The sequence below is a fragment of the Aythya ferina genome (assembly GCF_964211825.1).
Source record: "Aythya ferina genome assembly, chromosome: 13".
In the NCBI taxonomy this organism is placed as follows: Eukaryota; Metazoa; Chordata; class Aves; order Anseriformes; family Anatidae; genus Aythya; species Aythya ferina.
Genome location: NC_140311.1, coordinates 10,513,755 through 10,526,497, shown reverse-complemented (window position 1 = coordinate 10,526,497; position 12,743 = coordinate 10,513,755). Strand labels below are relative to the sequence as shown.

General features: G+C 46.9%; 1 protein-coding gene across 4 annotated transcripts in view; it reads right to left on the bottom strand.

Moving 5' to 3' along the window:
- Positions 1-261: 261 nt before the first annotated feature.
- Positions 262-12,743, bottom strand: part of LOC311443934 (gamma-aminobutyric acid receptor subunit beta-4) — a 62,520-nt gene continuing 50,038 nt past the window's right edge. For 2 of the 4 annotated variants that reach the window (XM_084534624.1, XM_084534626.1), the window contains 5 exons: positions 9,891-9,973; positions 5,536-5,673; positions 3,799-3,951; positions 1,325-1,581; positions 262-780 (listed from right to left, as the gene is read on the bottom strand). In XM_084534624.1, the coding sequence (XP_084390750.1) occupies positions 403-780; positions 1,325-1,581; positions 3,799-3,951; positions 5,536-5,673; positions 9,891-9,973 (1,009 nt within the window). In that variant the 3' untranslated portion in view covers positions 262-402. The remainder of the gene's footprint in view (positions 781-1,324; positions 1,582-3,798; positions 3,952-5,535; positions 5,674-9,890; positions 9,974-12,743) is intronic. The other 2 variants (XM_084534625.1, XM_084534627.1) reach the window with 1 other exon arrangement.

Below are 12,743 nucleotides of genomic sequence, written 5' to 3'. Positions count from 1 at the left end.
GTTTTTTTTTCTTTTTTTTTTCTTTTTATGTCTTTTTTTCTTTTTCTTTTTTTTTCTTTTTTTTTTCTTTTCCTTTTTTTCTTATTTTTTTCTTTTCTTTTTTTTTTCTTTTTCTTTTTTACAATGATTTAAGTCCTTCAGCAGGAAACCAAAATCAAGACAAACACATCCCTCCCTGAAACCAAATCCCCTCCCATATACCCTTCTCTCCCTTATCCCCCCCAACACTCCGTGGTTCTACATGTGCTGAAAAGAGAAGAGTAAGCTTAGAATAAATCTAATGAATCAAAGGAATAAATGATAATGATAGTAAAGAGTAAAACCCAAACCCAAAAGACCACAACACTCCTGTGTTGTCATTGTCTGAGTGTCTGTCCCTATCTCTCTTGGAGGCTGCAGGCATCAATTTACATAGTACAACCAGTAAACAAGGTTGAAGAATCCAAAGGTGATTGGAAAAATGATTCGTGACCACTTGTCAATGGTGCTGACATCTGTCAGGTCTGGGATTTTGAGCTTCAGCTTAGATGACCGCCGGCGGAGACGGCAATTGGCACGGTTGCGGGCTGCGGCATGGTGGGTCAGCGGGACGTGGCGGTCCAGGGTTGGGTGGTGACCAAATCCATCCCGAGAGGCCAGCTGCTTCCGGAACTGGATTCCTGAGCCTTCAAAGGACATGACAGAGTTTCGAGAGTCGCCGACGCTGCTCATCATGTCCGTGGCCAACAGCTCGTTGTTCATCTCCAGAGTGCTGAGGAGGATGTTACCGTAGGGGTCAACCTAGAACAGGGAAGACAGAGAGAAAGGTAGCAAGGTTGTCCTGTGCACAGTGTGCACATGGCTATGCCACCAGGGATGATTTTGAACTGTTTTCTGTGTACCAGTAATGCTGGTTGGATTACCAGTGGGCTCTGAAGCTGGACTTATGCATTTGTAAAGGTTGTACATCAATGCTGGTTGCCCACAGGCTGGAGCCTGTGCTTGCAACAAACTTGTGAGTGGGGCAACGTGATTTTGCCAGTAGATTAGACCAAAAACCACAGGGGTACTCTGGGCTAGACCTGTCCTTGTAAGAGGATGGTCCTGATGAGATTGGCTTGAGGATGATGACCAAATGATCAAGGAGAAAAAAATCCCAGTAATCACTGGGGAGAGATCTTTCTGGGCATCTGTCTGCAAACTTCAGTGGATCTGTGTTAACAACACAAGGGAACTGAAGTTTCTCTCTCATGATGAGGAGAAAGGCTGCACCACAGCTCACCCAGGACTGAATGAGCAGTGGAGAGACTGAATTCTCCTCCCACAATGAAAGAAGGAGACAAACCTGCTCTCTCACCCTCTTCTCTTCATAACGGTGGCGCTCATTGTTAGCCTTGCTGATCCGTTCACTCTGTTTTTTCTGCTGCCGAGGGCCTCGCCCAAAGAATATGTAGTTGACAAAAGCGTACTCCAGGAGTGCCAGGAACACGAAGACAAAGCAACCCATGAGATAAACATCAATAGCCTTGACATAAGGAATCTTGGGGAGAGTCTCTCGCAGGTGGGTGTTGATGGTAGTCATTGTAAGTACCGTGGTGACCCCTGTAAGGAGAGGGTAGGTGTTCTGTTACCAAGGTGGGGTGGTTTCTTTAAATGCCTATCTCAGTTTCCCCATCACTCCTCCCAGCTGGACTGAACCTCAGAAAGGTTGGAAGCAATTGGGCAGAAAATTGTCATTATTCTAAGCCCAGCTGCCTAATGCAGAAAAATATATATATATAATAATAATAATTAAAAAACAAAAACAAAAAACATCAATAGTGGGAGAAAATGTTGAAGCTGAGTATCATCAGAACAATGTGGATCAACATTCCCTGGACCTCAGCTTTCCAAGTGCTCTCTGATTGTCCTTCTTTTACTCACTGTGATCGGAAATACACAGTTTTTCTCTTAGTCTCTCACTCTTCTCCCTGTTTTCTACTTCATGAACTCATTAGGTTTCCCTGGGCACTACTGAATGCCTCAGTATCCTTGACATGAATTTTTAATCTGCTTCGTCTTTCCAGTGCCATGAATATGACAAAGAGAGAAGGGATTCCTACTTCATGGCCCTCCTTTTACCTGCCTCATAGGCTTCTGTCCACATCCTTGGCTCTATACATTTGCACCTTCCTCTCACCAGCTTTACCCCTCAGTACTTCAGTTATCTGTACAAACTCCTCTCATGTTTTCCTTTTTAGGCCTAGTTATATTTCCTGCATCTTAAACAAACATAGTCTTCAGTCCACAGAAGACTAAACAGAAGGGATATATGACAACAGTCTTTCAATATCCAGAAGCTTTGTGCAAAAAAAAAGGAGGGGGGGGGGAGGAAGGAGGGAGGTGGAATAGAATGTTCTCTGTGTCTACCAAAACTAGACAAATTGCATTGGAGACCTAGGATAGAGGCAAAGAAGAGATTTTTGACTGTATGAAGAGGCAAATCTGAAGGTACAGTGCCCAGAGGTGATTGCAGAGTCTACTTCTTTGGAGCTTTTTTAGGACAAGTTAGATAGAGAGCTGTCAGGAATGGCTTAGCGAGAGCTGTTGCAGTTCTGACCTATGATGTTTTGCTTCTGTCTTCTCCTTTGAATCCAGATGTCAGCAGAAATTCAACAGCTGTGCATCTCGTGTCCACCCTTCTGCTTATACTCTCACTGTGCCAGCAATGTCTGCCGCGATCTCTTTTTCTTCTCTCACTGATTATACTCTTGTCATTGCAACTTACCCTTTCAATTTACCATGTTCTTCCTGTCCCCTTCCTGCTCCAGACTTTCCAAACAAGTACAGCCAAATCATCTCTTGATGTGTCTCTGTACAAACCACGCTTCCTCCGAGCCTTCACAAACTCTCTCTTCTTCTAGAGCTAATTTAAACCCTCAAATTGCTCTGTAAGACCCAGCCTCTATCTGTGCCTCATTGCTTCCCTGAGTCCTAACCCTCCTCCCCCCCCCAGCTGAAATTCTTCTCCCTCTTTGGCTCTCTTATTTCCTCTGAACTTTCTATCATGTTGCACAGCCCCATTCTCATATGCCAGCCAACCCCCTTTTCTCCTGTTCCTTCTTCAAAATCCTCATCTGCAATCCACCCCCACTTCCCTTCTGTTGCTTAAAAGATCTCTTTTTTTCTTCCTCTCGTAGGAAAACATCTCTATTTAGGGGAACATATGCTTAAGAAAAACTTGGACTTTACTGTCCCACATTTGACTTGGTTATGAAGGTCTTCAGCTACAAGAAAGTGTCTGTATAGGGCCTAAAATATCATGAAGATGTGTAATGCTACTTTCTTTATTTTCTTAAACGTTTAGCCATTCACTCACTATACTTACTGCTTTTTGGCCATCCACTCTCAGCATGTACCATCTAACTAAACTGCTCCCAGCACACCTGTTGGCCAAGAGGTGCCCAGATTTCTCTGCTTCAGAAAACAAGTACAAACTAGAGTGAGGGAACTGGTGGGTTCATGGCATGTCACAATCTCACATGTCTGAGAAGCTGTGACCATTTATGCCTTTGTTACAGAGTCTGAACCTGCACCTACAGAAATCTATAATGTAACTTTTACTGACTCAGACTTAGGAGATAATACTTCTGAACCAAAAAAGTCACATTTCAGGATGAAAACTTCCAGTTTGTTCTCGGAAGAAATGTTCTTCATTTGGGATAACAGCTTGTTTCGTTGCTACCTCATCAAGAAAAAAGTGTTTTCTTTCTTAGAGCTGCACTGTCTGATCTCCCTCAAAAAACCACCTTCTTCAGTGTAAAATATAAAGATACCTACCCAGCGCCACTCGTGCAGCAGAAGCATCATAATTGATCCAGAAGGAGACCCAGGACAGGATGGTGATGAGGATAGATGGCATGTAGGTCTGCAGAATGAAGTAACCAATGTTCCTCTTGATCCGGAAACTCAAGGATAAGCGCAGATATGAACCTGTCAATGAGATATTAGAGGGAGATGTTGTCTGAGAGGTGGGTGAGGCTGTATTTATGGTAGGAGCTTGGGATAGAAATTGAAATTTTATTTGGAAAACGTTCTCAAGAGCCAGTGATAATGAGGAGTCTTTCATTAGGTTTTGCAGACTCATCAGCTTTAGGGAGGGGCTCTTCAGAGTCTGCTCAGTTGGCTCAGAATATTAAGAAGAAAGGAAGTTCTACATAAGTTACATTATTATATCAGACATCATGGGATAATGTCTGTTCAGTACTCAGCAGAAACTGCCATTATGGTACGTTCCAATAAGACATAGATGTACACAGGAGATTTTAACCCTATATCTGGATTCAGTGAGATGATTTTCCTTTGTTTCATGTGCTAGCTTTTCCTCCAAACAACAATGAAGATCTGAATTGTATTTTTCCCATGCTATTCTAAAAATGGGTTATGGTCAGACTGGGTAAATTCATATGCAAATAGAGTACTGTTAGTTAATCTGTAGGTCTTTTTCTTTTCTTTTTTTTTTTTTTTTAAAGTTCTTGCAACTTCCTACTAATCTTTTAGTGAACCTAATGGGGACAGTGACAACAATAAGGACTTTTACTGTCCTTCCACTGGAGCATGGTCATTTTTACAGAGACGAAGCTGTGTCTCTCACTGAAACAACGTCCAGGCCATTCTTCCTTCTCACCTCCTTCCCTAGGCAACACAGCAGCCTGAAATATGAGTATAATTGTGGGTTGGCAGCTAAGCTAAAAGGAGAACAACATTCTTTAATGATCAAGGAGGTAGACTGGGAAAAAGGAGGTTATGTTCTCTTACCAACATGTGCCATTTGCACAGCTTGAATACAGTACTTCACCAGTCCTTTTTTTTGAAGGTCTTATCTATCTAGATTGCAAACTCCTTTTGGAGAAACACTGCCTCTTATAGATCTCTAGATTACCACTGCAATGGGACCCTGCCCCTGGCATGCCTATTGAGGTACCGTTGCAACATCACCATCTGCCACCACCACGGATGGACTTTGGCTTTGATTTCACGGCTTTCCAAAAACCATGTAACAGGTGTGTGGCTTGCTGCTTTGGCAGTGAGCTCCATGCCAGATCAAAGTGAACAGAGCAACCAAAATCCAAACCCCTCCAACTTTCCAACTGGCAGTATTTGAATTGTCCCAAGCGTTCCTTCCAGATCTTTTTATTGCAGTGTGCAGATGGGTTTCTTTCATTCCATAGACCACCTGCTTTTCAAGTCAAATATTCTTCTGTCTGCTGCTACACCTACATTGCCTTTAGGAGCCAGTTGCAAACCATGTAAAAATAAGGTAAAGTCTGAGAACCTTCTAAGGAGGTTCTGTTTTGAGCTCAGCTGGAGTTTTGATTAAGAAATTAAAACAACTGCATCCAAAAAAATCAAACGATGTTGATATAGCAGATGCCTCTCTTTCAAAGGAACAGGACCCTAAACTAAAGCCTAGATCCTAAGTTAAAGCCTCAGCATCTAGATCAGAGGAGGAATCACACTGACCTAGATCAGCAGAGGGTTGATGTATTTCATCACATCCCTGGGGCAGACACTTACCAGTGGTGAAGACCACTTCCCTGCTGACCAGCCTCTGCTCAATAATGGTGAACTGGGGCAGTTCTAGCACCTCCATCCCCGTGACAGCAGAATCATTTCCTTGCCAGAAGAAGACAATGTCATCAACCGTGTAACCATCTGCAGAGGTGGAGAAGCACAGAGAGAAAACCAAGCTGACAAGCTGCAGCAGATGACACCCCCATTTTCTCTAAGGTGATCTGGAAGAGGATCCAAAAGAAAGCCCACACCATCAGACAGCAAGCAGACCTCCTCCCTGCTGACGTACTTTTCTTCAGCTGAGCTTGGCAGTACAGTCCCCCAAAGAAAAGGGAAAAAAAAAAAAAAAAGGTCAGAACTCCTCCTTCTGGCTAGGATTCAGGAAAAAAATGTGGGAAATGGTCCACCAAGTCTTGATTTGTGCTATATAATCTCCATGGCTAACGTGACAGGGACTTGAGCATCTGAACCAAAAATTGCACCAAACACTGCAATTTGCTTTTTATAAACTGCCTCCTTTTACCAGAAGGGGGAGATCACACAATACATTCTGATGTAGACTAGGTAAACAGAGCCTCCAAGTATTAAAAACTCCAAGAGATTAAAAAATAAATAAAATATTTACAACAGTGATTGAAAAGGAATTTGAGCATCAGAGCACCTCCTTCTTATAAATACTCTCAGTCAAAGTTTGGAGTTGGGAAGTGGACAGAGCCTCTGAGATTGGAGACTGCCTTTGCCAGGCACTGGCTGAAAGAGCACTAACAAGAGAAGAAAGGAAGGGAAGGCAGCATGGTGATGAATGCTCATCCCTTATGTTTCAGCATAATGGAATTGTTCAGAGGTTAACTCAGCTGAGGGTACAGCCTCATGCTTTGACCCTGAACTATAGATAGCAGGGCTGCATGGGCTGGAAATGCTGAGGAGCCCACAGGCACAGTCCCAGGAGAAAGACTGCCCAGGTGCTTTGGTCTCACTGGGAGCAAGGCCCAGGGGACAAAATCATGTAGCTCTGCTCCCATTAGTGCGATAGTCACAGCCCTGCCTACTGCCCTTGTGGGCAAGGAGTCATCTCCACTTGAAAATTAACATTGCTTTTGGCAAGCTAGGCTTTGCAGCACCGTGGCTGGTACTGGACAAGGGTGTCCTCTTATTCTAAGCAAAGGGTAGAGCCCCACGGGAGCACCTCTGTGCTCAGTGAAGCACCAACATATACACAGGCTGTAGTACAGCACTGTGGAACGCTTTGTTCAGAGCACAAACTTCACCTGTACCCAGAGACAGCTTTTATTCACCACCTGAGCTGCAGCACAACAGCCAGCCTTGGCCACAAGCCCTGGCAGCAGAGGCAGGTGGCTTGCAGCACCCAGCAAGGCCAACATCCACTACAGAGAGTGGCCACCAGAGCCAGCACCAGGTTGTTAGTGACAGCAGGGGAACGAAGAGCTGCTGAATAGAGGAGGAGGCATTATTCTACCTAACCTTAAATGCCAAGGGTTCCCCCAGCTCAGATCTGAACCTCTGAGGATGGTGTCACGCTGCAGCTCCTGAGTGGACAAAGCCCTGAGTAACCTTCTCTGATCTCATGGCTGACCCTGCTTGGAGCTGGGGGCTGGACTGGAGATACCCTGAGGTCCCTTCCAAACTGAGTTATTTGATGACTCTGTAGTGTCCAAGCCCACGTCCTGTGCTCACGGTCATTACTGCGCTTATTCACAGGTGCTAAAAAAGCAATAAGCATTTTCCAAACGCTGTGCCAGATCTGCTGCTGGTGAAAATCAGTCAAGCCAGGCCTCCACCTCCTCCGACAGCTGCTTCTGCTCCATGGCCCTAAGTGGTAAAGCACCCAGACTCACGAGACCACAGGGATTCAGAGGCACCCTTAGGTCATCTCCCCTGCTGCAGACACCAAGGTGTCACAGCTTGCTGCCCTGCCTCAGTTACCCTGGCTTTGTGCACAGGACCTGGTGTTTGCATCTGGCTGCAGCATCTCCCAGAGCAAGGCACTAAGTGTGGAAAGAGTCATGAAAAAGCAAAGCCCTCACTGCTCCCGATGCTTGATTCCGGTGGCTCAAACATGCTCGCAGCTACAAACATCGTGTGTGAGTTTCCACCTGAATTCAGACTCTCAGACACTGGTGGTCGCTCTGTGTTTTTCTGAGGTTACCAAGCTCTTTCCACCCAGCGCTTGCCCTCTGCAGAGGTGCACCCAGCCTGTAAACAAGTCACCTCTCCACCTCCTTTGCAGTAAACAAGCCAGGCTGAGCTATTTAAGTTTCTTACTGCAAAACATCTGCTCCAGCTCGCGCACGGTTTTTAGCATCTTTTCTCAACCTCTTCTGATTTCTCAACTTCCTTTCTAAATTATGGAAACCAAAATTAGACAGAGCCCCTTTCCCAGGCTCACCAGCAACATATTCAGAGGCCAATCGATTCCCTTCTCTGACTCACTGCTCCCCTGGTTTATATAACTGAGGCTCACTCCAGCCTTTTCTGTCAGAGCCCTGCCACGAAACCTCCAGCAGTGATGCTCGGGGCTGCGATCCCTCCATCATTTCCCCTGGCCAATGCTCGGGCAGGGACTGTCCCTCAGTCCCGTGCCCAGACCTCTGCATTTAGCTGTGTTCAGATGTATGCGGGATGTATTCAAATGTGCAGCAAGCAAGCCACGCAGGCTGCTATCTTCATCATCCACAAATTTAACAGCAGTGACTTCAAATTTACTTCCTGATCAGCAATGAAAATGTCAAATTACAGTAACTAATTTTAGGATATCTCACAGTTAACTAGCTCTATTCCATTTATTCTACGACCTGCTGATATTGGGTACCAATTTTTTTTTTTTTTTTTTTTTTTATTATGCAATGTGAAATCAAACACTTTTTTTTTTTTTCTGAGAAGCCATTTTTTAAAGTGATTCTAAAGGGAAAGGTTGTTCAGTCTAAAAATAAACGTTCCACTTTGATTTGCAGCTTTAGAAAGGAAAACGAAGTTTCCATTTTAATGTTAAAAAGCAAAAGAACTTTCACAAAGATAAGTCATTTCAACCTGAAATATCATAAAGTATTGATACAATGTCTTGAAATGTCAGATTAATGGCCTGTTTGTTGCCTGCCTCATCGCTTTTTTGTTCAGTCCTGGCACACAGCTAGGAGAGGGTTTATGGGGTGAGGGCTGTTTTCAGGACAGGGGGTTGGATCAACAGGCACTGCCAGCCCGGGCTTACCTCCTGCAGGCAAGTGCCACAGGCTGCTGTGGGGAAGGAGACCCCAGCTGCATGCTGCTGCTTCACAAACCCAATGCTCCCGCAACACAAAAGGGTTATTTTGGTGTTTGTTTTTCTTGTTTGTTTGTTTTCAGTGTGTTTTTTTTTTTAAGCCAGGCATGAAAGGAGTGTTGTTCCAAAGTTGTGTGGATGTGGAAGCAAACAAAATGGAGCCCTGTGGATTTGTGATGTGCAGGAGTGTGAGAGACAAAAGCTCTTAGGAAGGGAACCATGAGTCTCTTCATCTCTGCGTAGATCTTAGAAATATTGTAAGGAAGTGTAACTTCAACTAACAAATTGGCTTGACATGTCCCATTAAGAACAAAATCGCAACATGGGGAACTGTGGGTAATTCTCTGCCTTCTGTTTTCTTGGTTGTACCGTAAACTATTCTCAAAATACGAAGGAGTGCCAGAAATGACATGCCATTAGTGCCTCCAGGAGGACCTCATTTACATCCCATTACCCACCACGCCAAGCACTGCTATCGCTGTGCATCCCGAGCGGGAGCAGGGCTGCCAGGCGCGGGCAGGGCTGGGGAGGCAGCACCGTGCCTGCCGGCTACCGATGCCGTGGGACCTCTTTTATGAAAAAAGCAATTCTCTGATAATCACCACTGAAGCTGCATCATCATTACTGTGAGATCTGCTGCTCTGGACCACTCCTGCGGGGATACTGCAGTGCATTTTTATGAGGGAGAGACCAACCTCCCTTCGCCAGCGTGGTCAGGGGAGGCTTTTCATGGGAGTCCAAGGAAAATCCAAGCAGGGAGGGGCTGTGGAGAGCTCTGGTCCCACCTCTCGTGAAGAGCAGGCTCAGCCACCAGTGAGGACAGCTTTCCAGGGCTTGCTTAGGTCTAAGGGAGGCTTTTCTACCAAAAGCAATGGTGCTTTTAGTGCCCAGCCTGCTGCTAGATCTCTATTTTCCTGGGCATTTCACCCATGAGGTCCCCAGGGAATAGAGTTTGGATGAGAAAGCCCGGTCCCACCCAGGGCACACCCTTGGATGGGGGTTAACACCCGGGGGAGGCAGCCCAGGAGTGGGAAGACTTGGCTGGGGCAGGTTGGCACGTGGCATCGCATGGTATACGCACAGCTCTCGATCTCCAGCGTGCAGTTCTGCTGGTCCAGGGGGTACCTCCGCAGGTCCATCATGCAAGCAGCTGTGGTAGTGATCCTGAAAGAAGGGGAAAAAAATAGGATATATATTTATTATTATTATTATTTAAAAAAAAAAAAAAAAAAAAAAAAAAAAAAAAGAAGGAGAAATGAAAGGCAGACGTGAAAGTCAGGCAGCATTTGGGGCCGCTGTTTCCCTGGAAACCAGGGAGAGCCGCGGTGGGAGGGCGGGAGGGAGGTGTGCGGGGGGCTGGATGCGGCTCACCCTCAACTGCATGGCTTAAACCCTTCGTGACTCACGTCAGCAAGGCAGTGTCTCTATTAGCGAGGTGGGGAGGGATTTGTGTTCCTCCTCTGTCTCTCCAGGAGAAAGACAAAGAAACTGGGAGTAGGCAGAGCTATGGGCAGAGGGGGAGAGACATGTCAGGTTATTAGAGTGAGGCAGAGGACACATGTCCATAAACTGAAAATGCATCAATTAAATTGCCTGGCCATGACCTAGGGGGAAGAATGACTGACCGTGTTTTTCCCTTGTTCTCCTTCCCAAATTGCCTCAAGAACCCCACTGCAGTCCCAATCCTTCCATTGTACCTACTGCCCTCCTGCTCCTGGACCATGAGCTGGCAGCTCCGCTCACAGATTCACTCTTGTGTGAGTGATTTCGTGAGCAAGATTTGCCTGACACATGAATGCACGTGTGCACATCTCCTATAAAAATAAGTACGGGGAGAGGAAGAGGGTTGGTGCTGCTTTGGGGGTGTCAGAGCCACTCAGTGCCCATGGAGCGCTCACACGTGCGTGCAAGAAGGGTGCTTGTGTGTTACAGAGAAGCGTCGCTCTCTGGGATGGGGGCATTTTGCAGTGGGGTAGATGAGGGAACGGGTAGGAAGCAGGCACAGAGCAGAACAGCCGCTAATTTACCAGCCCTACAGTTAGCAGGCTGCCCCCATTTCTCAAATATATTGCTCCCCTCACCCTTCAATGCAGTTTTCTTCCTATGCAGTGTATGTGTGCAGAGTGCTGAAGAGAGGGGAGAGATTGGTGCATTCCCCCCCCCTCTTTTTTTCAATTAACCATCTGGAAGGCATTAATCAAGCTACACATTTTTTACTATGTAGGCATAACCAGTGAACTGTTAACAAGAAAGCTTTATCTTCTGAGCCCTGTGGCCAGGGAGACAGAGAAAAGGGGGGGAAAAAAAAGACAAGGAAGCGGAGAGGATGAGATGGCGAACCAGCAAAAGAGAAAAAGCATCAATGAAAGAAAAAAGGAGAGCAGAATGGGGAAGGAGGGGCAGGAAGGGTGAAGCTGGATGGAAAATTGGAGGGGAGGTGGTGGCAGAACGGGGGTGCAAGCACCCGTGGGAGAGCACAGCCCGGGGGTGCTGGGGTGGGGGCCAAAGCAGGGCGGGCGAGCGGCCCCGCGGAGCTGCTGGCTCTTTAAGAAATCTCGTGTGCTAAATTTATCTCTCTGCTGTCTGTGAAGACTGTTTGTAGGAGATGAAGCCTTGAGGAGAGCCTTTGCCACTGCCTGCCGTGCTATAAATAGATCCGAAGAGACGGAGGGAATTTATATATATCCTCGCTGGGTCTAGATACAACACTGCAACTGCCCTCTCTCCAAGCAGGGGGCCCGGGCGAGCTCTTAACCCTTTTATCCGTAATGCAGTTGGGGTGGAGGAGAAAGCACAGGGGGGGAGAAGGATGACAGGGCAGGAGCCACGTACAAATTATCACCGCGGCGTTGGGACTGCACGCATTGATCTCACAGCTGCCGGGTTCGGCACCTCGGGGAGGACTGCGGGCAACCCAACGCCTCTCCTACCCCTGTCCACCTGGGCACGGGGGACAGCCCCAAGCACACCTGGGGGAGCCAAACTTTGCCTGGAGAGCCCACGGTGGCAGGTGCATGGTCCATCCCGGCCGGGCGCAGAGACGAGGGAGTCACGGCCAGGTGTGAGTCATCCCCTGTGCCGCACACGGCTGTACTGTATGCATTATACCGCACCCCTGGGAAACAGCGGCGACAAACGCGCTCTCCGATTTTCCCCTAAAGTGTGCGATGCAAAAATGGATTAAATGAAAATTTTCCACCCCATTTGTGGGACCCTGCAGGCTAAAACCTTTCTGCGGTGTCCATCCCTGAGTCGCAGCCTGGCTGGCAAACGTGGCTGCGCTAAGGACATCCAGGGGAAGCCTGTTCTGGATGGAGAGGGACCCTCGTGCCTCTCGGCAGGATTTGTTCGTCACCTGCAGTGCTGGTTGGAAATGCAGAGCACGACACAGTGAGCTATGGCTACCACACTCCATGCGCCAAATCCCGCTCACACTAACAGCCAACATAAATCCAGAGCCACTCCAATGATTTTTGCAAGATCACACCAATTTACATCAGCAGAGATTTACATCAGAGCAGGATTTATCCCTGTTGATTCAAAAAGGAGAGAACTTCAGGACAGATAGGACAGAAAGGAGAAAAATGAGATTAAGAGGGCATCGGTCCTTAAAAATCAGATAAGAATTTCTCTTTCCTTCAAATTAAAGGGTGGGCACATCCACACTGCACAGCTCAGCATCCAACAGAGATACCCCAGCTGGCTCGAGGCCCCAGGCTCATGCTGACCTGCCCACATAACAGTGCTGGGACAGGTGAGGACTGGGACCAAGTAAGCACACAGATATTTTTTTTTTCTATTTTTCTAGCAGAGAAACACTGGACTGCAGCCACTTGCTTGTCTGGAGCATTTCAGCTGCAGTGCTGCACCCACAGCAAGGGGCAGCCAGCAAGGCCATGGGCACTGGCACTGTGGGACCACCTGGGTGTTTGGC